The 25,479-nt window shown below is 42.0% G+C and overlaps 1 protein-coding gene and 1 long non-coding RNA gene across 2 annotated transcripts; both read left to right on the top strand.

Moving 5' to 3' along the window:
* Nucleotides 1-1,879: 1,879 nt before the first annotated feature.
* Nucleotides 1,880-5,955, top strand: klf6a (Kruppel like factor 6a). Its single transcript, XM_086191662.1, has 4 exons — nucleotides 1,880-2,212; nucleotides 3,554-4,136; nucleotides 4,910-5,033; nucleotides 5,625-5,955. Exons 1-4 carry the CDS (start codon nucleotides 2,111-2,113, stop codon nucleotides 5,674-5,676), a joined length of 861 nt encoding a protein of 286 aa, XP_086047788.1. The 5' UTR covers nucleotides 1,880-2,110; the 3' UTR covers nucleotides 5,677-5,955.
* A 6,681-nt stretch (nucleotides 5,956-12,636) lies between these two features.
* LOC147241866 (uncharacterized) lies at nucleotides 12,637-23,632 on the top strand. The gene is made up of 3 exons (XR_015111078.1): nucleotides 12,637-12,689; nucleotides 12,931-13,090; nucleotides 23,490-23,632. It is a non-coding gene; the product is annotated as an uncharacterized LOC147241866 (long non-coding RNA).
* Nucleotides 23,633-25,479: the final 1,847 nt, after the last annotated feature.

Here is a 25,479-nt window from a genome sequence, read left to right as displayed (position 1 = left end):
GTGAAAAAAAAAAAAGAAATTTTTAAAAAAGGTGGTTTTTTTTTAAGGTTTTCTATTAAAATGTATTTCTGTAAAATACAAGATAGTCATCTAAAAACGTCAGTGTGGGGTGAAAAAAAAATACTTTGGGTCGCGGTCTTGTTGAGTCACATTAGGGTTGCGCTAAGCCAGTTTTACTGCCAAAATTGCAAGGTTAGGAGGTTTTCTAGGGTTCACAAGGGACAGATATGAAAGAGAATGGCTCAAAGTCAGAACAGCGAAACAAGGGACATGATGACCTTTAGTCTCTAGGATGAATCGCTCCTGAACCCTGTATTTCCCATAATGCAAATGGATAGCATCTTTAATTATACCCTCCGTGCCTGGATAGCATCTTTAATTATACCCTCTTTGCCTCCTAAGGGACTGCTCCTTCGTTGCACATCAAATAATTTTTTAAGCACTGGGGAGGGACTATTTTTTAGGGGCTCCAGGGAAGACCATATAACTAAAAATGTCATATTTAGTAGGCTGTGTATTTTAAACAGGCCTACATTCTTTTCTTTTCTAAATATATATTATAACACTAATTACAGGACAGCATACCTGTGCTTATGCATGACGTGGCGTAGCTCACATGCCTGTAATGTCCACACTCAGTGTTGCTTCTGTGAGCGCAGCAGGGCAAAATAACACATCACTTCATCTTATATTCTTTTCCTTTACTACTCATACACACTTTCACCTGACAAATCATTTTCACTGTGTTTCATCGATGAACTACATGTGTCCCGCACATGATAACCGTGACAGTCCCTATAGGAAAGACACTCGCCCCTCCAGATTCCATGTGCAGCCCTCATTTTACATTTCAGATTCTTACGCTGGCAGGATTCACGTTGACTACATGGTGAGTGTTCATTCACATGATATATGGGCTACTCGGAAAAATGGGAGCTTAGGCTCTCTATTTTCTCTAATTCTACATTTATCTTGAGTGTAATTCTAATAAAACATGGTTGTTCATGGAGGACGGAGTGCCTTTCACTTTTTTCCCAGTCCCTCAGAGAGACCAAGGGAAAACAAAAACAAACAAAACAAAAAAAGTGACACTGGTGGAGCTGAACGTCATGTGCCAAATCATGACAAATATATAACGCACCATGATAACCAAACTTGGATAAAACAAGCTCTACTATATGTCTCTCTTTGCTTTAAAAATGAAAATCAATAGATGGAATGAATAAATCAGTATCCCATATGATATCACAACATCTAATTAAAAGCAGTTTTTGTTTTGAACATTAAAATAATGCTTGGGACATACTTGCATGTCATGTCCACTCACTGACGTAGTTTCTAACCCCCCACCCCCAAACCAGCATTACATGGATAATAACACAGACTCCATGGGCGGCTCTGTCCCAGGACATGAACTCAAAACTTTTTTTCTGAGACAAAACTCAAACCGTGCACTTTACCCCATCTTTGGTGAGCTCACCCAATTGAAACACCAGTGTTGCATGATATACTTGTGACCACAGAAATAGAGACCGAAATGATTTCCTGAAGCAGATCTGTTCAGGCTCACATGCGCTGTCTGTGGCGAAACATGTTGCACACAGGAGGAACTACAGGGGACGGGATACATCGTCCGCTTATATACATGCCTAAAAATAACCAGCCAATCAGCGGCGAGCCACTGGGAGTAAAACCCACCAATGAGAGCACAGATGGAACCAAATTAAGTCAGAGAGTGTTCACGATTGGTCAACTGTGATATCATTTGCAATCCGGGACGTTCCTCTCCGCTGATTGGCTGGTAGTCTGTCGACGTAATCATGCCGTGAGGAAGGGGGGCGGGCATCGAGGTTTGAATAGGGAAGTTTGTAGAGCGCAGTTGTTCCCCGTCTAGTCCAGTGCGGTGTTTGCTAATACCCTGAACGTAAGCGAGAGAAAGGGGGGACGAACGGACCGTGTGCTGCTGAAAACAAGCGCTGCTTCGTCTGTGTCGCATGAGAGTTACAGCAGGGGACACTCTTCGCTTCTACTCCTTTCACTTGGGTGTTTTTCCTCCTGAAAAATATCTAAGTGTCGCCCATTAGGTTTCTTTTTCCACAAGCTCGGGAAAATGGATGTTCTACCCATGTGCAGCATCTTTCAAGAACTTCAGATAGTTCACGACACGGGTTATTTCTCCGCGTTACCGTCACTGGAGGAGTACTGGCAGCAGGTGAATATGGTTTTCTGTCAGTGTTGCGAGTTTGTTGCTGAGCCGGCTTTCCTGCAATAGGAAGCGTGAAACAGTTTGATGCGGAGTGTAAACAGGTGCGCGGGGTTTAACTGGAGCCTTTTCCTCTCACCTGACGTGCTGTGTTGTTACCGGGTTCAGTGTGAAGTTTTGGCTGGCTGAAGTGGATCAGTGTGTCAGTCCAGCTGGAGTCGAGGCTCCGCTGCGCTGATGAATGACGAGAGAGCAACAGAAGCAGCGTGTGTGTGAGTGTGTGCGCTGCTGCTGCTGCTGCTGCTGTTTAGTGAATTTCATTTCAGTTTCGAGTGATTATGCCGGGGGAAATTTTTGCAAGGAAGCAGTGTGTCAATGGAGCCCATTTAGAATCCGATAGTAGCTCAGGATCGACCCAGGAAATAATTTGATTTATTTAAAATAAGTGTTGCAATCTACCCTGGAATTTTCAATCACTCCTTTACCCCATTCTCTATTCCATGACTTTTATGTTATTTCATAAAATTTGGATTTGAATAGGCGTCACATCTAAATCTAATGTCAGCCATTGCTAATTCTTCTTTGCATGAGTAGACAGCAGCACAGCTGGAAAATCACGCAGCAGAAGAGTGCCTAGAGAAAATATTTATTCTCCCTGAACCTTGTCAAAGCGGCTGTCTGTGAGCACCATTTAATGAATGGATCCGCATTTCAACTTTTTACGCCAGCGAGGTAAATTGAAGCTTGTAGTAGTGTCTTCTCTTCCACAACCGGGGCTCAGAGTCTGACAGTGAGGAAGGATGTGATTGCATGTCAGAGGAGGTATGCATGAGGAAAAGCAGCTGAACAGCTCATGTTGGAGGGGGAAGTTGAGTGGCTTCCTTAAAAGGAATCTAAATTTGTTCAGCGAATCATTCAGCTGGTGAAATGACAATGCACGTTTTGGTGTTGGGCCAGGCTATGGAGCAGGAGAGTCGTAAGTCTGTGTTGATAGCTCGGCCTCACGTCAAGACGAGCTGGTTGCTAGATGTTAAGGTCCAAATGAAGCTTTGTAAAGTTTGTTATCTTAGTATTTCACAATTTGGAGGTTGAGTGATATCATGATCAGTGGATTTTGTCTCATTTTGCACCTTTTTTTTGCACAATGTATCTGATCATCTGCCATGAATACACACAGAGGTGAAATTTCCTGTTTAGCACTTCCTGCTGTGAGCATTTGGCTAATATTACACCACCTTTTTAGGGGTGTACGCACACATGCATCATTTAACAGGATTTCCCCTCACAGAAGAACTGTGCAGTTGTAGTTCTATTCTCACTGTATTCTCTCATGTGTTTGCTTTGGTCCAGACATGTTTGGAGCTTGAGCGCTATCTTCAGAGTGAGCCTTATGTCTCCACATCTGACCTCAAGTTTGACAGCCAGGAGGACCTCTGGAGCAAGTTGATCTTGGCCTGCGGGGATCAGGCCAAGTCTGAGTCTGACCCAAAGATGGCCCCGGCCCTTGAGGAGGACAATCACGATAGCCAAATCTTGGACACCAACAGTGTGAATTCTGACGCCAGCAGTGAAGCTTCAGACAGTTCTGAGGAGCTCTCGCCCACACACAGCTTTACCTCCAACCCTCTGGGCTCTGTTTTGATCAGCTCTGGACCTTTTAGCCCCTCTGTCATAAGCACTCCCCCGTCATCGCCGGAGGCTAACTCGGAGCCCAGCAGCGTGATGAGCAGCTGGGTCGGCACGCATGCCGACTTACACTTGCCGGTCAAAATTAGGAGTGGTGGGATGGCAAAGAGTTCGGAAAAGACGGGACTGATCTGTGGAGACACATCACCGGACGGCAGAAGGCGAGTACACAGGTGTCACTTCAATGGGTGTCGTAAGGTTTACACGAAGAGCTCCCATCTAAAAGCACACCAGCGCACTCATACAGGTGAGTTTCACACACCTGGCAACTTATTTTGAACTGATCTGACGAAAAGCAATGGAGGGGGGGTCTTTTGTTGTTTTTTTCAGCTTAATCCATTCATCTGTAGAAAAAGTTATCAAATGAAGCTCTTGCTCTCCTCCTTGATGGCTGTGTCCATCCATCGTGAGATGTAATTAAAGGTCCATATTGCATGGTATCCTCAGCTGGACCACTGAGTATTAGCTTTGCATGGCTGGATACCTAAACTATGACCTAATCTGTGTGGAATGTGACTGACTGAGCCAGAGTGAGGGAGCGAGAGAGGACAGAGGGAGGCGGGGGGAGGGGTTGCACATGGGAGATAAAAGGACTTCTAAACAGATTGAGTTTCACCATGGGAAAGGCTGAATGGGCGGGGAGCCAGGGGGCACTGAGTTTTTGGGGGGGGGGGGGGGGGCTTTAAATGTTCATTTGAATGTTTTTGATTTTTCACAAGACGCATGACATTGCTTGTGTTGTTTTCTTTCACATGGCGGTTCTACATCACATGCAGCATTCTTAGCATGTTTCAGGTTACATTAAAAAAACAATCAAACAGCTAGTGAGCTAACAGGTTCTGTGGAATCTGAGTCTCAGAGACGTCACCGCCACCTGTTTCACCTGACCTCTCAACAGGCCTGATTGATTTGAATGTATTCAAATGCCAAAGACCAAATCACTCCCCAAACAACATACAAAAAAACAAACAAACCGCACCTTCACTGTGAGCTCAATTATTCGTCTCCATGTTTTTACAGGTGAGAAACCATACAGGTGTTCATGGGAGGGCTGTGAATGGCGTTTTGCAAGGAGTGACGAGTTGACCAGACACTTCAGGAAGCACACTGGGGCAAAGCCATTTAAATGCAGTCACTGTGACAGGTATGCCGTTACATTGATAGAAACGAGCATCACTCATGGAATGTTCTTATTTGCAAATTTAGGACTTTTATTTATTTATTTTTTTCATTTTGAGATTTGACTGAAGTCACTCTCGTCTTACAGACAGGAAAGAAGCCCTTTTTTAAGAGGTGGTTTTATGAAGTCCACAATAGTTGTCACTGATATTGAGTTACAAAAAGTCCCCAGGCTTTTCTCTGTGTCTATAAGACAAATTTCAGGGCTAAAGTAGTCCTTGTGTTCAAGAGCAAACTTGCACACTAGAAAAAGTTATCAACGAGACCCCATGTTGTTTATGTGATCTAATTTAAGGTGATTTTTTAAAAGACCAGAAGCACTAATGCATTTTCTTTGTGCAGTTGAAATGAGCTGAGTGCTAATTTGAATTTAATTGGCTTCTAACAAGATTCATTTCCGACTGCACACGAAATTATGCGAGAAGAGTGTTCATATTTAAACTTCAGAGTAAAACGTCTTTTTTTTTTTTTTATTGCCTAAAACACATGTCTCTGTCAGCAGTTTCTTTAGGGCTCTCACTGACCCTCCCTTCTCTCCCCTCCCTCTTGTCCCCAGATGTTTCTCCAGGTCTGACCATCTGGCTCTTCACATGAAGAGGCACATCTGAAGCAGGGCGAGCACCAACCAAGCAACGCAGCGGAGGGGAAAGTTTTAAAAGAAAAAACAAAAACAAAATGCCGTCTCCCGACCGGTCTCTTGGTTGAACTGTCCCAGAGCACAGTGGTGGGAGTGTGCTCCAGCCAAAGCATGCTGTTTTGCACCATACTGAAACCCAGTGCCTCCGGGACCTCTCTTTGGAGAAAGGCGCTCTGTGACAAAAGGACAAAATCATGGATGAGGGAAGAGAATTTTTTTGATTGACTTACAACACACACACACACACACACACACACAAAAAACAAAAACAAAAAAAAACAACAACAACAAAAAACAACAAAAAAATGAGACACAAGAAAAGAATGAATGAATTTGTATGTATGGTGCATGATGTTTTGGAGACATCTCCCGGACAGCAGATACACTGGTACTTTACAAAAAGACAAAATGTGTGAGGTAAGCATGTATGCACTGTGAATGTCTGGCTGGCTGGCTGGTCGCCCCCCCCCCCCCCCCCCCCCCTCCCCGGACGGAGAGAAGAATGGAGGGTTTTAGGAGGAGAGAAGAGAGGATGGATAGATTGAAGGATGGTCCGGGGCTGGTACCAACATTGCTGTGGACTGAATGGGTATCCGGGGGAAACATGGCATTTGTGTTTCCCCAGTGGCTGTGTGAGGATGGTGCCTGCCTGTCTGAATGGCACCCAGACTGGGGGGGGGTTCTCTGAAGCTTTTGAGGCATCGGGTTTGACCAGAGCGAAAAGCTTGACAAGGCACCTTCTGGTCAGTGACTCCCGGACCAAAACTCCTCCCCCCGGTCACTTTTTTGTTTTTGTTTTTTTTGTTGGTGTTTTTGGTGCAGCTACTAAATGTGCAATGTGTTATGTAGCCTGGTTTATTATTTTTTTTTACAAGCTACAAAGCTCATTTGTAGTCCAATTGTATAAGCTGTGTGCTTAGAGGTATAACACAACTATAACTTCAGTAGACAGGTGTTGCATGGTTCTAGGGTTTGTTCATTTCCTGTTTCCACTATAATCAGGACTGCAAATAGTTTCAATAAAAGTGCAGCTAAAATGCGAACGGTTAAATGTTACAATATTGTACATAAAGCCTTGATGATTCCCTGTTATTTAACCAACATCATCCATTTCACTCTTTCCCCGTTTTCATCCACCTGGAGTTCTCACCACTGCTTGCTCTTCTCTCCTTCATCCTAGGCCTTGGGGTGTAATTTTTTATTTTTGTACTTTCTTTCTATCTAATAATGCACTGTTGACCTTAATGGTGCCTTATGCAAGTGACTGCCCCGCGGTAGCGGTGGCCGGCTCCCTCGGGAGGTCACGTTTGTTGTATGGGTGATTTGAGAAGCTCGATCAAGGCTCAGTTACGCATTTGTTTGTGCCTCTATGTGTTGACTGTGTTGTTAAAATGTAAAGAACTTTGCCCTTTTAAAAAAAAAAAAAAATTTTGGTCCTAGCACCACTTTAGTGTGTATATCACATTCACTGTAGTTCGATGATGTAAATAATACAAATGCTGTATGTTTAGAGCACTTAAATTTGTTTATTAAACAGGTTAACTACTGTGTAGTATGTACTGATGTCCATCTCACAGCACCAAGGTACAAAGTAACCCGGCTACATATTGAAGTAGTTCACACAGTACTGTTTCTTGTCTCTGTATCCCTCCCCGCTGCCGTCACCAAGCCCGACACCATCCCCTCCTCCCCACCCCCTTGTCACTGCATCCCTGCAAGTGGGACTGAAGAAAAAGCTAAAGATTTATTGTAATTAACAGGCTGCAGTTGGACAGGCCTCGCCTTGTACTGCCTCTTGGTAATGAATTGCTAAAGGCTTTGTTGGCATGGAATCTGTCACAGACTGCTGACTGTGTAGGTTGGTTATTGACTTGTCTGGGGAGCGTTGTTTTAGCCAAGCTGCAATAGTATTATGAAAACCACAGCAGAGTGAGGACGCAAGCTTGTAGGAGGAGATACAGATCAAGGATCGAGTGTGTGCGTTGAAAAAAATCTGGGGGTTTTTTTTGGTTTGTTTTTATTTGTTTTTTGTCAAGACAAAAACGGATTCTCGCCAAAAAGGTGGAGACCAAACCACTTGTAGGGATTAAACTTGATTGGTGCCACCCACTCCAGATCAGCAACCTCACTGTATGTTGCAGCAGGTTGCAACATGACATGCCATAACATGGAATTCTTATGAGGGAGGCGGGATGAGTAAAAACTTGAAAGTGCTTGCTGCAATGTGTTTGGGATCGCTGGCACTGCCTTTTATGGGCAACGACATCCATTGTGGGAAAACAGCAGCCGAAGTGGTAATTGAGCCTTGATTTAGCTCTTTGTTTGCTCGCATCTTTCACACTTTCCATCATCTCTTCCATCCCACTACCCCAACTCTTCTATCTCTCATACCACACACACACACACACACACAAACACACAGCTTTGTTCTCAACTGAATCTTTGTATTAAAAGGAAAAAAAAAACAACTTTTGTAAAATTGTTATGTTTATGCTTTATGAAATTTTTATTTGAAATTGTTTTGCAAAATTGTTATATTTCTGTATGAATGTATTTTTTATTGGAATAATAAGAAATTCTTATCTGACATTGGCTTGCTTCCTTTGTCTCATTTGTTGATTCTCCTCAGTTCTGCTTCATTATTGTGAAAGCTTTTTCGCCAGTGGGAGGTTTGAAGCTTGTTGAGGATGAATGGCTACATTTCAACCACTGGCCTCCAGTGATATGGACAAAATGAGATTAGGGCTAGTGTGTGGGCACTGGGGGTACATATGTGACATTTCAGATTTGTCACTTAAATAATGAATTAGAAACACTGCTGTTTACCAAACACTCTTTGGTGTAGGAAATTACGCAACAGGGATTTCACATCCTTCCCTACAAGCATTTTTAAAAGTCATACCTGCTGCTGCTGCTGCTGCTCCTGGAAACTCTCAATGGCCCCACCTCTTCCTGACTTGTAAATACCAGCATGAAAATAACTGGTTGCTAAACACGGAAACCTGACGCATCTCTCTATCCCAGCAGCAACTCAAAAAGTTTCCATAAAATCCTACTGCAGTATGGTTTCAATTCTAAGAGCAACTGACTGCACGCTCCTTGGAGGTTGCTAGCTCTCATCAAAGCAGTATAAATAATTTATCTCCATCTCTTACAGCCCATGGCATTTAATTATAGAGCCGCTTTATACATTTGTTGGATAATTACTCTACTTGACACAGATAATGATACAAAACAGCAGTGGATAAACCAAAGAGCCTAGTTTAAGTTACAAACTAACAAGAAAATATGATAAAATAGCATCGTCTTTTCTCTGCTTATGTTAATGACCTAGAATGGGCAGGCAACTTATTAGCTCCTCTGATTTCCTGTAAAAGCCCTTTGGTTTCTAAATGAAGTTTTGCCTGCACTTGGTAATTAAGCTCACTTTGGAGAACCTCCCAGCCTCAGAGTAGCGGGGAATGTTGTTTTTGCCTGAAATGCTGCAGCTCCTTGATCTCTCAAAACTGCTGCCCCACTTGATTTGCCAACTTCAAATCTACCTATGATGCATAATGCATGGCTTAAGCGCAATACAAGCAGCAGAAAAGTGCTCTGAGAGTCCAAAATACGAACATAGAGAGAGAAAACCCCGGAGGCTGGTATTCCTCTTCTCTGAGTCGTATTCTCGCGTAGAAACTCTTATGTTGGCCACGTGTTGAAGTTGACTCCCATGCATCTGACACTGCAAAAACTTCATCATCTTATAAATACAAATCATTGTTACTGACACTAACATACCCCATCCATTATTGAGCAGTTAAAGCGTGTTCCAGCTCAACTGTCTGCAACGCGCAAATGCTGCTTACATCCTACTAAAATATCAATAATTCTCCATATTATACACGTGTACTTTTACTTCGATAAATGTTGAATTCAAGAGATTTAAAATGTAATGGATAATTTGATGAAATGCTACTTTTGGCAGAAATATGCACCATTGAATGACCGTATAATCAACTGAAATGATGGGGGCCGTCAGAGATTCCTTTATTTTTGCTTGAAAAAAAGCAATTAGGGTTTTGAACAGAAAGAAAAAAGAAAAAAACAAATTTTTTTTGGTTATTGCTATTTATTTAATGTTGTTAAACACTGGTACTTGTGAAGACTACTGCATAAATGTTTGTTGTGCTTTTCAAAACGATTAGCAAGAAGACTCGCGATGCAATTTCTTGATTGTATCACATCCTAATACATACATGACACAATGACTGAAATATGACCCCTTCATTTAATAATGCATTTTAATTTTGAACAATGTTTTCAAGTAACAGGAGAATGTAAGCGCTTCATATCAGTCAGTATCGGTGAATCTCAATAACTGTGACAAACTCTCACCACGTCATTGTGAAGGGATTACTATTTTATCATTCCCTTTCAAGCAAAAGGCTTTCCAATTTTGGACAGTGAAATAAATCATTATCCAAAATTGCTGTGAAATAATAAATGTGCTCCAGGAATGAGAGATTGCCTTCGCCTGTGTCTCACATATACACACCCACACACACATACACAAACACACACATGAAAATGGACTATGATGGAGGCACACAGTGAGTTAAATGAGGGGAAATAATAAGGAAAGAGGAGGTTATCGGGCTCTGAGCCTGGTTCATTCAGCCAGCCAGACTGCAAGTCATCACATATGCAGACTTTACTCTGAAAGCCTCAGCGTCAGGGCTTTCTCTCCCTCTCTCTCTCCCTCTCACTCTCTCGCCCTCCCTTTCTGTTAATGGAGTCTATTAGGACTTGGCTCATAGGGGAAATAGGACTGAAATCAGAGGTCACTGACCCTCCTTTATGTTTCTGCATGTGAGCAACAGCGCCGTAGTCGCCACCACTGCGGGATAATCATCATCATCATCATCATCATCACTGTCTACCTTGCCGTCAATGTCATTACAATCCTCAGATTCCTCACTGTCATTTGTACAATCAAATCAAGCACAAGCAATATTCCAGTTCTCCCGCACTCTGCGTATTTCAATCCCTCCCTTAAATAATCCGTATTTAACAAACCCCATCGTAAATTGGATTCTACACCTAATTACCATGTCGCAATTAGAAGAAGAAATGAGACAGGATCTAAGAACATTACTGTGCCAAATGAGATGTCATTTTGTGTCTGTTTTTTTTTTTTTTTTTTTGTATTTGAACCCCAGAAATACGACGAGCCGCAGCTCTTTCTTCCTTTCAAACAAGACTAGTTCGATTGTGACTGAAGCTGAACTGTCTGAGCATCCAGTCTTTTAAAAATTGAGATGCAACATTCTCAGAGAAAGCCCCCAAATGTTGCAGCGGATCCACAGGAGATTTGTGGGTGACACACTGTTGCAGCAAGTGGAGGGTTTCACAGAAAACCTCTACTATCTGAGCATGACCTTGTTACGGAGCAAACGCCAAAGCGGGGAACATGTTGGAGCCCTCTGCAGAGTAGCAAGGGTGACTTCACCAGTGTGTTCTCAATGGAAGGAAAGGAGTGTTTTTTTCTTTTGATAAGTTTTGTGTGTGTGTGTGTGTGTGTGCGTGTGTGCGTGCGGGGTGGTGGTGGTGGTGGACTCATTCGTTGGCTTAAGCCTCATTGAGCTGTTTGTGAAAGAACCAAATTGTGCTTCATTATGTAAGTTTGCCTCAAGTGCTGAAGTAATCTCATCTGCATCATAAATGAGTGAAAACAATAATTGAATGTTGCTATGTTACCTACGTACACACACACACACACACAGACAAACACACACAAACACAAGCAAATGGGCTGTGACAAAGGTAAGAAAATATTGCTATTTGGGATAGATTTTATTGTGAAAGTGTAATATGTAGCCAACTGTGGTATTTGGCATCAATACTGAAGAACATTGGTGGATGGGCTTTTGAAAAGTTTACACAAACTTCAGTTCAAATGATCACAAAACCGCACTTCATGCAGCACCCCAGTGACTCATTTAATCAACTCAGTTGTTGTATCCACTTATTTGGGTCTACTTGTATTAAATTACCTCCACCGCGGCATCTTTTTATCAGGACTGTGCAAAAACTATGAAGCAGGACTTCACCAAATTTGGTAGATGGGTGTAACTGGCTCCAAAGAAGAACTGAATTTTGGAAACATTTGGAAGAAATTCTTTTTCTTTTCTTTTTTTAACATTGGATTGGGTTCAGTTCCACTTGGTGGTGGTTCAGGCTCCCTGGGTGTCCTCTACTGTCACAAGTAAGGTCTGTGTAACTAATCAAGTCACTGGTACATTGTGCATACTTGCACGCACCTACTGTACATGTGTACATACACAATGGAGCATATTCTCAAAAATGCAAAAATATGTTAGCCTGTTATTGTAAATAAAGTATGATCCTTATCACAGCATTAAGAGGGACATTATTTCTCTCTTTTGTTGGTAAATCAAATAATTGAAGCAAGCAGAAGAATGTTCTAACTGGCACGGTGTCTTTCTGTTATTTAACAGCTAGGTAAAATGATTGGTGCTATAACTTTCCAGAGTTATAGAAACCTGTCTTGTAGTTTCAAAACTGCTGTGCACTTTAAAATAAGCTCACACTGGAAAACAGCCCACTGTTAAAATAGAGCAGGGCTGTATTAGAATGGGCTTCTTTTAAGCGAGCACTAATGTTTAATGCTAAAACACCATGAAGACAACATGTCATCCCAAACTGATGAGGTTTACAATCAGTAAATTCATTTTATAAGAGGGTTAGCGGTTTGGATTTCCCCTTCTATGGATCCGACCGCAGAAATAGACTATATGTACATGACTTGCTGGCTTCAGACATTATTCTAAAGAAGGGCGACATTTGAATTGTTTCCTATCGCATATTTTATTCGTACCAAAATACTGAAAGCCGGACCATGTGTCGTAAAACAGTTGGACTGCAGTATGTGTTACAAAAATGCTACAAAATCTACAGTGCGATTTCGTAGAGTGGCATAAGGTATGTATATAAGATCGAAATACTCCACATCTTAATTTAATTAGTGCTAACTCTGTCCATGCCATTATTTAGGACACTGTAGTCAGAGAATTAAATGGCAGTGTCTCATTCAGAGTATTGTCAAATGGTGTTAATATCGCTACATTTGCATCCATGAAAATGTAGTAAACGACACAATCAGAGTAAGTTTTTGGTTTGTATTGGGCAGAGGGTAACTGATGGAATGACTGTTGGCTGGCAGGTAGTGGATGAGTTCAGGCTTGAGGGATGGTGAGCAGGAGAGGCAGACAGGTGGCGTGGGCGGTGGAGGCTTCCCAGAGAATAAGCAGGAGGCAGGGAATCCTGGACGCAGAGGAAAGGGGGCAAAGCTTCTGAGTAGCCGACTCAACTATACCCCTGAGGTAAGAAGACAATCTGGCCATGGGTGTCTGAGAAATCAGTGGTCTTGTACTGCAGGTGGATTGGAGTTTAGGGCTACCAGGGGTGCAGATTACTATCAGCTGAGTGACAGGAACCAGGGAGAGTTAGTGACAGCCGTACAACAGACACAGTCACATGAACAGACAGGAGGAGGAGACCTCAGTGAAATGGGGTAAACTGAGAGAGATGCACATCAGCCCTAATGGGGACCTTCTGGGTAGTTAAATCGATTAATTTATTTAAATCAATTTGTGGGAAAAAAATGGAAAGCATTGTTGCATTTAGCTTACAACTAGTCATGTTCTCCAACGGTAATAGTTAAGTGTCGGTGCTGATGTGTAGGTAGTTGTAGGGAGATGTGTGCCATAATAGAGACACGGAGTGGGTTCACACTCAGTCCTCAGAAGATGTATTTGCAAAGCTCAAGGTAAATGAGTCCATTTGAATTCAAATCCGGGTCAAACTAGGTCACAGTCATAATTGTCTCTGTAATTAGATTGGCTCTGCGATGTCTCTGGCTTGTGTCACTCCAGCAGACAGCAGCAGTGCATTCAGGAGGATGGACCAAAATACACCGTTAGCCTCTGGGGCTAGGGGTCTAACGGTCAAGAAGAGGTGAGGACAGGCGAGTGTGCGCATTCCCATATAATGGTCCCTGGTGTACCCATGTTTTTGTCCCTGCCCTTTCCCTCTCTCATTAAGGCATTCTTGGTAGGTCACATTGCTTTCAGAACTATAGATACAATGCTTTGACAGTTTATATACATTAATGATGTTGTCATGGTACCGTTGTGGAATTGGGTGTCATTCTAGAGGACTTGTTGCTATGTTGCCTCATGTCCGTGTCAGCACGTTGACGAAAATAACTGCATTGTCACCTGGTGTCTGGGGAAAGGCACTATTTTCAGCCCACGGCTTTTGTTTTTGTCAAGTCCACACTACCATGATTTGATTTACAAGATCTATGATCAAGCCTCAGAAAAGCTTGCATGGTTTTCAGTTTCTACTGCCATTATATAGGTATTGAGGAGAGACACCTACTTGTTGAAAGTCAAGGTCTGAGACGCTTTGAAAAGCTCTCATCTCTTTTCTACAGGTTAACAGTGAGCATTTGCATTAATCACCATGACAACTGCCTTCTGACTGTGTGTTATGCCTGCTAGAGAGGAGAAGAAAGAAAGCAGCAGAGAGATGGCGATAGCCCCCTGACAAGATGTATTTTAATTTCACACCATCTGAATATTTTCACTTCAAACTAGCACAGTTATGCATTCTGCTTTGCTCAAATCACAATTACCATAAGAATTGCTGAGATCATAGCATACAAGTTCTATTACTTTTTGCTTTTAAGACTAGATGTGTCCACTGCGTCTCAAAAATCCAGAAAATCCATCAGGAATGCAGGTTTGCAATTCATTTATTGTGTGCAAGGTGAGCTGGAGCGTGTGTTACATGAAGGAAGTGCTGGTTAGGAAAAAGGCAATGTGTTTATGTAATGCATGTTAACAGGGAAGGGGCTCAAGATGCTAACAAACTTAATAAATCATGTGAAAAAATATCCATGAAAATAATTTCGCTAATAATGCATAGCAAAGGTGACTAAAGACATGCAACAAACGCATTTCTTTTCTTAAACCCTCAAGTGCCAGAAAAATTGAGAAAAGTAATTCAAAATTGAATTTTCACAACGACAACAACAATGAAGGCAGGAGTTTGCAATACAAACAAACAAAACTAAATTTTCAAATGAATGCAAATTAATCTTACCTGACCTGAAAGTGTGTGGCTCTAGGGCTACCGCGTGTGCTCAGAGAGTGTCAATAGATAATGTTTGTTGTGATGCAGCGCTATACAAATGCAACAGACTTGACAAGAATCCATTTTTTAAAATAAATGTTCACTGATGAAAATTTTATCTCCATCGTATCCTCAATGCAACTTAGTTTGATCCCAAATTCTGTTCGTAAAGCGTAAATAACCACTAATTCGGAGTTAGCAAGCCCAGGTTAGTGACCTCTCCACTTACCAAAGCAAAAGTGAGTTCATGGGATATGTAGTTCTATCATGACAAGTCGGCCATCAACGTGATTGCCTAACTCCTCATTGTAAGACCACATTTCCCACAAACACCAATTGTCAGACTTCTCTGTGTCCGTCAACTGACGCCCACACTCAGTGTTCATTAAAGGGAAGCTCGATGAAGACAGTATATCCTCCTCATCCTGGAACTGCAAAAAATGACTTCAGTGTCGTGTAATGCGTGCTGACACCTTTTGAAAATGTATTTTGAAAATATACATTAATTAACGTTAAAAAATATACATATATATCTGGGTACCCAAGTTACTTTTCATCAGCAGTCCATTTACAACACAGGGCTTATTCAGCAAAAGATTCCAAGCAAACCAGGGTCAAAATCAGAGTAGCACTTAAGTACTTCTTTTCTTCAAAGCCCGCGACTGTCTTAATCAGCTCCATCGTGTTATTTGTTAACAAGGTTTTTTTTATCTTGATAACAATCAGAGGAATGTTTACCTTGATACTGTGGATCTCTGAGAACATAGCAAATTTCAAAACAAGCATTATCTGAAAACAGCCTGGGGCACCGAGTGTCTGGCCAGCTGAATGAAGGCCAAGATAGCAGCGATTAGCCAACACAAATAAAACATGACATGTAAATAAGACAAGTTTTGGTCGGCTAGGAGGCACATTTCTTCACTTTAGGTAGAGGAGAAGCTCCCACTCCCACTTCGCAGCAGCCTGTCCCAAACGAAAGAGATATAAATCTTCATCAAGCTGCCAGCGGAAAGAAAGTCCAATTGTTGAATTAACATAGCATTCCCGGAATAAGAAACTTTGATGAAAATGACGAATTTGAAATTTTCCCCAAAACACTGCTTACTAATCCACCTTCCTGTCACAAGCTAACGTGCTAAAACCGGGTGATCAGTGGTGGCAAAAGTACTTGAATTTTTGAAATCATCATTAGATTTGGAATTAATTCTGTTAAATATTTGCGTTCTTTCTTTTTCACCACAAAGATATAAATGTGGCCATCTTAAGTCAATGTTTATGTGCTTGATATTTACATTTCACTTCATCCTCTCTCATTAAAACCTGAGGCTACAAACGAACTGGAACATCCACACAGAATATTAATCCTCCTCTCTCTCTACCTTCATCTCAGGAATTAATTTGGCAATGCACACCAGTATTCTTTGGACTAGACCCTAATTAATTTTTGGTCACACTAATTAATTATCAACTGAAAATGTGAAGAGCATATAGGAAATGCTGTAGCATGTGACGAGGAGGAGATAAAAAAAAGTTGCTGCTGGTGCTGAAAGCAGTGAGTTGATCTACATGCTAAACAGTGTCAAAGTATGTAAAGTAGAGGGGGTGAAATTAAGGTGACAATGGTGCAGGTTTGCGAAACATAAGCTTAACTTTTTCTACACAATAGTTTATGAGGTCTTCTCATGTCTTAACCACCATGCCATTGTATATACTCATGACACTGTATTGTTGGTTTTTTTTCCCTAATATTTTTGGTGCCTTTCTGCTGCCGAAACCTTCAGGCTGGAGGCATTATAGCTCTGGTAGAAACGTGCCATTCTCTCAAATATTGCAGGAAAGTATGAGAGAATTTCTTTAAATTTGGCTCAAATGTTAACTTCGGGCGGCACGGTGGTGCAGTGGTCAGCACGGTGGTGCAGTGGTCAGCACTGTCGCCTCACAGCAAGAAGGTTCCGGGTTCAAGTCCCGGCTCCATCACAGGATCTTTCTGTGTGGAGTCTCCACGTTCTCCCTGTTCCTGTGTGGGTTCTCTCTGGTACTCCAGCTTCCTCCCACAGTCCAAAGACATCAAGAGGGGACGAGGCTGATTGATACTCTAAATTGACTGTAGGTGTGACTGTGAGTGTGAATGGTTGTCTGTCTCTATGTGTTGGTCCTGTGATGGACTGGTGACCTGTCCAGGGTGAACCCCGCCCTGAAAATGGATGGATGGATCTTTGCACTGTCTTGAGGGAATTTCTTCAAATATAGCACGTATACAGTATCCACTGGTACTGAAAGATGACTTTCGATTATCAAAATCACTGTGAAAGTTAACACGAGGCATACAACTACAAAACAGTATTTCTCTGAATCATTTTGATTAATATTCATTCATCCTTATTTGTACTTATGAAGATTGTCTGCACTTGAAAAATCCGCAATCCGCTTTGTGCAGGTGATGTGGTTTTCATCTCACCCAAACTATCTTTGTGCCAACATCTTTTGGTTGTATCCCATGCCTTCTCTCCACTCTGGAGCGCTGCACGTCTGAAAAATGCAGCGATTTTTATGGGTACAAATATGAGGAAGTACGACAGTTGAAAATTTCATTGACATTCAGGGATGACAGGTGATGTGATGCTGGCGGATATTAAGTTAAACCACTCGACTTTAACTGACAAGACTGAAGCTAATAATCAGGTAAATGTACCCAAGGGTTACCTGGGCAACCAGTGCCTGGAATGTCCACAAGTGACTGTCATCTCTTCATGTTCTCTACTGTACGTTATGCACTGATAAATGGTCCCCACAGCCACACTGGTAAAATAAAGGTTAGAATCCTTGAACAAGGTGAGAATGCACACGCTTTCTATTTTTCGCTTGGCGTATTATTCAGCATATTTCAAGGAATAATTGCAGCTCCAATTATTAAAGCAAAAGTTTAGTTTAGCCAGCTTCTACTTCAGGTCAAGGGGGTCCTGGAATACAATATAAAGGACTTTAACTGCGGATGCAAAATGCCTTAGAGACAGTTAAGAAAGCTAAAAGGTTTCATAACACTGTGTCAACATTGTGACTAATGGGAGCTTTTCTATGAGAAGCATGCAGCTTTTAGAAACACAGTCAGCACAGGAAAAAAAAAAAAAAAAAAGCTGACACAGAAAACACACTCAACGCAGCGGTTAGGAAGAAACCTCACATGTCCAATTTTGATGAGTTTCATGCCTTCGGGGTTTGTCATTAAGCTAAAAGCAAAATTGTTTCCCCTGCGGCATGACAAGTTGCATTTAGAAGACAGATTTTCAAACTGAAACGATACGTTTTTTTTAAAGTTGTTTTTTTTTTTTTTTTTTTTTTTTACAAAAGAATAATTCATGTGCGTTTCCTCTTTCATTCTTACCTCATCCTTCATTCAATTCTTTACTTTATCAATAAATATTGCAGACCACCTTTATCTACGTCCTAATAAGCTGTAAAATATATCATACGATAAAATATTCGGGCATGTGAGCCTCATCGGGTGAGGATCTAAAAGCAGTATGGCAGACTGACTGCCTGCACCACGTCACATCCAATCACTGCAACAGACAGGCAACAGGTTACTTTGCATTTTAATTATGAGTGGGTCAGGCTAGGGTTTGTTCGTCAGCATGGTGTTTCATGTGATTAAACATGGGCTGGACACATCCTTTATGGCGCACAGAGGACAGTGCGACCCCATCGCGTCTTTTACAATTTTCCACAAGCCATTGTTGGTGCAAAACAAAACGAAACAATAATTTATGGCAGAAAGTTGTTTATGGGAAAGAATACAAAACAAAAAATCGATGGTACACGTTTAGGCAATTTCATTAACTCTCTTTTTTTTAAATCATACTCGTTCCAGGCTCCTTCGCACATTCTTTCGATGATTTTCACAAATGCTCTCGCCGAAGGAAACAGGAAACATCAATGGGCAAAGAGTGCATTTCCCACAGTAAGATTGCGGTTGCAAGTTTCAGCTCTTTATATCTTGTCATGAGTCCAGGAGATGCGGTCCTGCAGTCTCATTTTTTTTTTTTTAATAGCCTTGAAGATATTTTAGAGCCAGTATTCACGAATGCATTTGATAAAAAGAACACTGCCGACATGATTTACATTCTCAAGTTGTAACTCTTTCTGGGTGAGCCAGTTTTCAGCCAATCCCACCCCACAAAAAAAAAAAAACAACAACCTCTGAGTATGAAATCGATGCAGATGACAAAAACACAGCTGGATCATCTTCATTCTCCTTCTCACTGAAAAGTCCCCAGTGGGAGCAGGTTTGTCCTGCAATACTACGGCAAGGGGCAAACGCTGGAAATCGTGGTTGGACTGAACTCCCCCCCCCCTCCTCCAGACTGGGAACTTTGATGCAGCTAGTGTCAGCTATTGTCTCCAACTGATGCTGGGGTTAAAAGAGACATCTGATCTCATGGGATGGTGTAAAAATAGCAGACCCCTTTAAGGAAAATTCGTGTCTCAATACCTTTTATGTGTCATTTAGTGCTGTTTAGTCTCCAAAGACTTGCACTGTTGAAGCTGGACTGCCTGCTTACTCATCTGCTTTCACAGACGACGTGACGGAGACATGAATTATCCTGTGAAACATGGCGGGGAGTCGGTCATGATTGTGAGGGTTGGGGGGTAGGGTAAAGGGTCCCCCACAAAAAGACAAAAAAGGGTCGGTATGAACTAAATTGTATGAAATGGCACACACCAAACAAATTAACATGTCGCGATAACATATTTGAAGTGTTATTGCAAATTAAAATTGTCATGGAATTTACTCCAATTGGTTGTTAGGATCGTATCAAAGAATTAAATTGATGAATTTTGAAAAATTAGATCGAATGATACTCAATCTTTAAAAAAAAAAAGAAAAAGGAATCAATTGTAGGCAGCCTTAAAAAAAAGAAATGTATTATGTAGTCACTGCTAGTGGCGTATCGCCCGGTAATATTGTCCCACCCCCCAGCATCCCCACTCCCCACGTCCATGCCCCTCAACAAAAAGAAGGCTGGCCCTTTTATGTGCAGTTTATTTCCCATGGAATACTGCTCTAATTCACATCCACTTTCACCCCACCACCCCACCTCCTTCCCACCAATGCTTGTAGATGCCATTCACTTTGCTTCAGAACTGCTGCCTGTCTCTGCTCCATAAGATCTTGTTCTCAGACTGCAGGCTTTTTCTCATTTGCATACTGTAACACAGCAGGGGAGGGAGGGCCAACTTTTTCACATGGGTCAAAGACTGTGACATAATTGTTTGGCCCATTATTTACACTGAATGGCTTTGAATGCCCCCCCCCCCCTCCCTGCTTCCATGCTTAACTGAGGAAGACACTCAAAGGGAGAGGTCACTGTCAAAATAATGTTCTCCCACCTATCCTTCAGCAAATGTTTGGTCGTCCATGTCTACCGGGAATCAAAAATGAACAAAACAATAAGGGAAACAACCTGTTAAGGCCTCAGGGTCGTCCTGCCACCGAGCTCAGACCTCAATTATGTCATTTTAGGCCAGCAGCCTTTCATGACATGTGTTTGCAATAAAGCTCTCTTAGTACGCTCTCACTCCAAAGCGTCAGTATTTTCTAGTGTTTCTGAACAGACACCAGATGAGACAAACAGGAGAGGTGGCGACACCCCCCCCCCCCCCCACCCCCACTGATTTTACTCTTGGCCTTTGAAAGCCTCTGGAAATTCCCCCTATGATGAACTAGAGGTGTTTGCTCAGTGGAGAGGTGATTTCCATCAACGCAGTCCCTTTGGTGATGGTGAGGACTCGTATGCTCTTCACCGGGAGTGGATATTATAGTTCTGACCCTGTACCAAGCTCCACACATGTAGACTTTTTTTCTTTATTTTCAAAAATAGAGGGGAAAAAAAAGAGATGCTGAAGCTAAAATTCTGAAGTCTTTTACCCTTTCTCCCGCACTTAACATTACCAAAGAATTTTTGCTTTAGTTTTTCCAGCTGGAGTACTTCTTCTCGATGGTACATACACTGAACCAGAGGGAGAGAAAAAGACACACCAGTTTGTGATAGTTTATGAAATTCTGTGGTCGGGGAAATGCATTGATGACTACAATCCTCTGGTTCCAGTGTTCCTCAGCACCTGTGCATGCAGTATTTGACATTTGTGAGATTTCTCCTGTCCCTCCTTAATCGTGATTGGATGATTGAATGAATAAAAAAGTGACAGTGACTAGCACTGTGTTATATCCAAAAGCCAAAAAATGTCAGCAGCTGCAGTTCTCTGCAACCAAATACCAAGTGCTCAGTGTGGATATAAGCTTAGTGTATTGTGAAGCTGCTGATGATTGCAGCAGAGTTTAGAAATGATGGGCTTCCACTGTGTGTGTGTGTGTGTGTGTGTGTGTTTCTATACATACTTGTGTGTGAGAGAAGAAAGGACAGGAGCGGATGTTAAAAGATAGCATCGAAGGGACATTGGGGATTATCAATACTCCAGTAATGACGATAACTGTACACTTGAGCTCTCCCAAGTCTTTTGATGGGATCACACAGGCTGTTGTTCAGCATCCAATTGTTGGTGGCGCACGTGTGTTTTGTGTCTCCGCCTCCGTGTCATTGGTCTACTAGAACTTTGGTCGGGAACCAGCTAAGTCTCTTCTGCGTTATCTCTTCAGTTAAGCCTTAGGTTGAAAATTTGATTGAAGATCAGCTTTCGGTACTTATGATTCTTCTGGAAGTAAAATTAATTGACTGCACACCTACAGACAGCAGTCATATTGGTTGGGACATGTCACTACTGTGGCACGGAGGTGCAGTGGTCAGCACTGTTGCCTCACAGCAAGAAGGTTCCAGGTTCGAGCCCCGGCTCCATCACAGGATCTTTCTGTGTGAGTCTCCATGTTCTCCCTGTTCCTGTGTGGGTTCTCTCTGGTACTCCAGCTTCCTCCCACAGTCCAAAGACACCAAGAGGGGACGAGGCTGATTGATACTCTAAATTGACCGTAGGTGTGACTGTGAGTGTGAATGGTTGTCTGTCATGCAGACTCCACACAGAAAGATCCTGTGCTGGAGCTGGGACTCGAACCCAGAACCTTCTTGCTGTGAGGCAACAGTGCTGACCACTGCACCACCGTGCCGCCCCGCCCCTAAGTCATTTCAGTTAAATCAATTTTTATTTCATGTTCACAGGATTCTTGCAAATGGAGTGCAAACTGTAATTTCATGCAATATTGTTAGCTTCAATGTTAAGCCATCTCATGGTGTGTCTACCAGAAACACTTTAGGTGAGCCAACACCCTTACCTCTTTCGAAATGTATCTTGAACTATTTCCAGAAATTATTGGGGAAAACTTTTTTGTTTTTACGCCGGTTCATTTGTAATCTGAACTTCTTTTTATCTTTTATATGGAAATTGTATTCATTTTTTTCCTTCAAAGAGTTCTGCCATTTGGAGATAGAATTCAATAGAACTAAAGCACTGATCTGCTTACATATTGTGATATAAATAAAAGCAGGGGCTTTTTAAGTTAACTCCCCTGAATGGTGATACACACACAACATACGCCACATACCCGCATAAGCAAACTCAAAGAGAGACTATCAAAGCTCCAAGGAACACTGAACCTATTTATTTGCTGTTTGTTTTCATGTCATGGTTGGAGCATACAACAAAAACAACTCAGCCTAGTTTATATTTTAATCAGTTTACTACTGTTGCATATACAAATCATACTTCTGCCAACAGAGAGCAGTTAATGGATCCCAATAAATGAAATGTACATTTTGAAAATTGAGCAGGCACGCTTCCAGAATAAAGGCCCGGTTAATCATTCACGGACATTTATCCATTGATTCTAAGAATCAAGTCGACTTCTGATACCACGCTTCCTACTTCCCCACCAGCACTCTTTTTTATTTGCATGACAGACTTCAAGCAAGAACCCCCTTTCTCTTTTTTCCCCTGACATTGTTTGATTTTGTCGGGTACGTATCCTGTTGTTTTGTTTTGAGGGTGTAAAGGTCTTTAGGAGAGTGAGACAGCCGTATCAACCCTGTTTAGCATAAAGCTTATGGCTGGCCCTGTCCATGGCCTAATGAAAAGTAGAAGATAGGCTATGCTTGTCATGCTTGGCTGGCCCTGTGATCGGCAGACTGTGGACAGTTACTCTGCTTGAATGCCAATTAATCTCACCCTCTGAATTTCCCACCACCCCCGTGTCATTCAATGCTTAATGGAAAAGTCAGAGTGTTGGCTTAAAACAAATAGTCATCACAACATTGCATGTTGGATTTACGTGCACTATGCATACTTTATCCTTATGGATGCCTGGAGATTTTTAGTTTTATACATACACATTTTGTGGAATTCACTTTGCACTTTATATGTTGACATTAATGGTTTTATTTAGCTGAATCTAAAATAGCAGTAATGTCAGAGTCCCGATTGTGTAAGATTACGGCTTACTACAGACTCAGATGCGTCTCTGATCGTTTCTCACTGTTTGATATGGCACATTGGTTAAAGGGCACTTTAAACGTTTTAGCATGCTGCTCAGGCAGCCGCTGAACATTATTATTCTCTTTTATTTATGTGTCAACGCAGTGGGAGAAACCTGGATCCCAGCTCAGGCTCAAACGCTCCTGGCTCGGTCTCAGCAGACAGCCTGTGTATCTTTAAACAGCCGGTCATCACCATCGGAGAGCAGATAAAGATGGATTTCGGATGAAGATTCAACAGACCTGAGCTTGCTGTTTTCAGCCCCCATCATTCATCATCTCCTACATGCTTACACAGAAATAAATACATATTAAAAAAATCTGAAAAGTACTCATACAGCTATTTTACAAATCAACAAAGAGCTGACAAAAAAAAAATCATTCATCATCAATAATAGACATGTTGGCTAAGCTCACAAGACAAGTGAGCAATCCAGGTTACAATTTATGGGATAAATATTTCATTGTGAACATCTGTCTGTGTATTCTGCGCCAGTATGTTTTGAAGTTGTTACAAATGAACGTCAAACAGAAAGTAAGTGAACAAGCCACCAAGGGAATGGAACAAAGTTGTAGCAGTGCTGGGAGGAGAGAGGAAGATTCACTGGGAGACAAAAAAAAAAGAAAAAAAGAACAGCAAACGATTTTCCTTGGCTCGTCAAACAAATTAAATATTCGCTTTGGTGGACTTAGCAGTATTGCTGTCGTCCGAAGAATAGCGAAACAAGAGCAAGAGAAAGGGGGAAAGGTGGGGGGAATATGTGTGCCCTCATGTGCTAACCCCCCCCCCCCCCCCACACACACACACACACACACACACTTACTCACACACCTCCCCTGTGTTGGCAATGTTCCATGGCTTGGACAGTCGTCAAATTCCTCCACAGCTTATCCCAGGACTCTAATAGGCACAAACAAGCTCTCAAATTAGAAAAAAAAAAAATCTAAAGAAGGAGTAGCCTTTATTTTGATGAAATTATTTTTTGCACTCATCATGTCTTTATGGGCAAATGCAAAATGTGTTTATGCACATAACAAAGGAATCCCCCCCGAAGCCAACTGTTTGCTTAGATAGCACCTGAGAGGGGTGCATAGACAACCACTTCCCGCCACAGAGCACAGGTCCAAATGTTCACCCAACCTAAGTCCAATGTGTTGACAGATATTTTAAAACCCTAAGATTTCAAGTACTTATTGTGAATTACACCAGTTAGCACCATCGTCCTCCCACTTGCTACATGACTTCCACTGACATTGTACGATCAGGAGGAAAAGACTAAAACCGAGCGTGATTCCAGGCAAGAAGGCGCCATTATGAGTAGCGGCTATGACAGTTGCCACACCACAGCACTGATGGTGCTGCTTCTCAGCTTCAGAGAATACCGCCAAATCAAAACCCCACACTTTCAAAGAGACAGGCGCCCTTCCACCATTGCCACTGCTATCCCTGCCTAACAATCAAAAAGTAAGGCTTAGGCGCCAAAGTTGCAGTGCAACCCAGTGCTTGCACTAATGTGACTTGTATTGATGCAGAGGGAGTGGGGGCGGGGGGGTGAGAAAAGAAGTGTTACCTCTGATGAGTGTGCTTATGTCAAGTTCCTTGATAAATGCGTTATGCGGGCCATAACTAAAGTGTTGATTTCAGCAATGTGCATTCATGGCATTCCGGTAAAAGCTTGTCCTAGGCACTCTACATACGCAGCCCGCTCAACATGAGGGAAATATCGCCAGCCTTCAAAACTTCATGTTTCTCTGTTAAGTCTGTCTTAGTTTTTCCACGTTTTTGGCCATGGGACATAAAGTCATGTTATTTTGCTTGCAATCAAATCCCAGGACGCTTCGGTTTCGTTAAAAACAAACTCAGTGAAGGTCATTTCTGAAAAGCATTGAATATCAAAAGCAATAAAAGTGTTTTTTTCTCTCTTCTGCATCCTCTTAAGAGAGCTTTTCTTTCTCAAGAGCCATAGTGGCCACAAGGACGACTACAGTCATGATTTAAATAAAGTTAGTTTGCAGACATTTTTCAGATGCCGAACAAGTCTGCAGGCAGAAATGATCTCAGAACTGGAGGTAAATATGATGGATGGACCCAAGAA

This window comes from Aulostomus chinensis, chromosome 21 (assembly GCF_037954235.1).
Source record: "Aulostomus chinensis isolate RoL2024-O1b breed Wild chromosome 21, RoL_Achi_v1.0, whole genome shotgun sequence".
NCBI classification, from domain to species: domain Eukaryota; kingdom Metazoa; phylum Chordata; class Actinopteri; order Syngnathiformes; family Aulostomidae; genus Aulostomus; species Aulostomus chinensis.
Note: the sequence above shows the minus strand (reverse complement) of the source record. Positions and strands in the feature narration are given on the sequence as shown.

What these genes read in the sequence shown, in the direction of transcription:
- klf6a (XM_086191662.1), top strand. Translation starts at nt 2,111, where the DNA reads ATGGATGTTCTACCCATGTGCAGCATCTTTCAAGAACTTCAGATAGTT. An exon ending in ACACCAGCGCACTCATACAG is followed by an intron (nt 4,137 to 4,909) that starts GTGAGTTTCACA and finishes ATGTTTTTACAG; the next exon opens with GTGAGAAACCATACAGGTGT. An exon ending in AAATGCAGTCACTGTGACAG is followed by an intron (nt 5,034 to 5,624) that starts GTATGCCGTTAC and finishes TCTTGTCCCCAG; the next exon opens with ATGTTTCTCCAGGTCTGACC.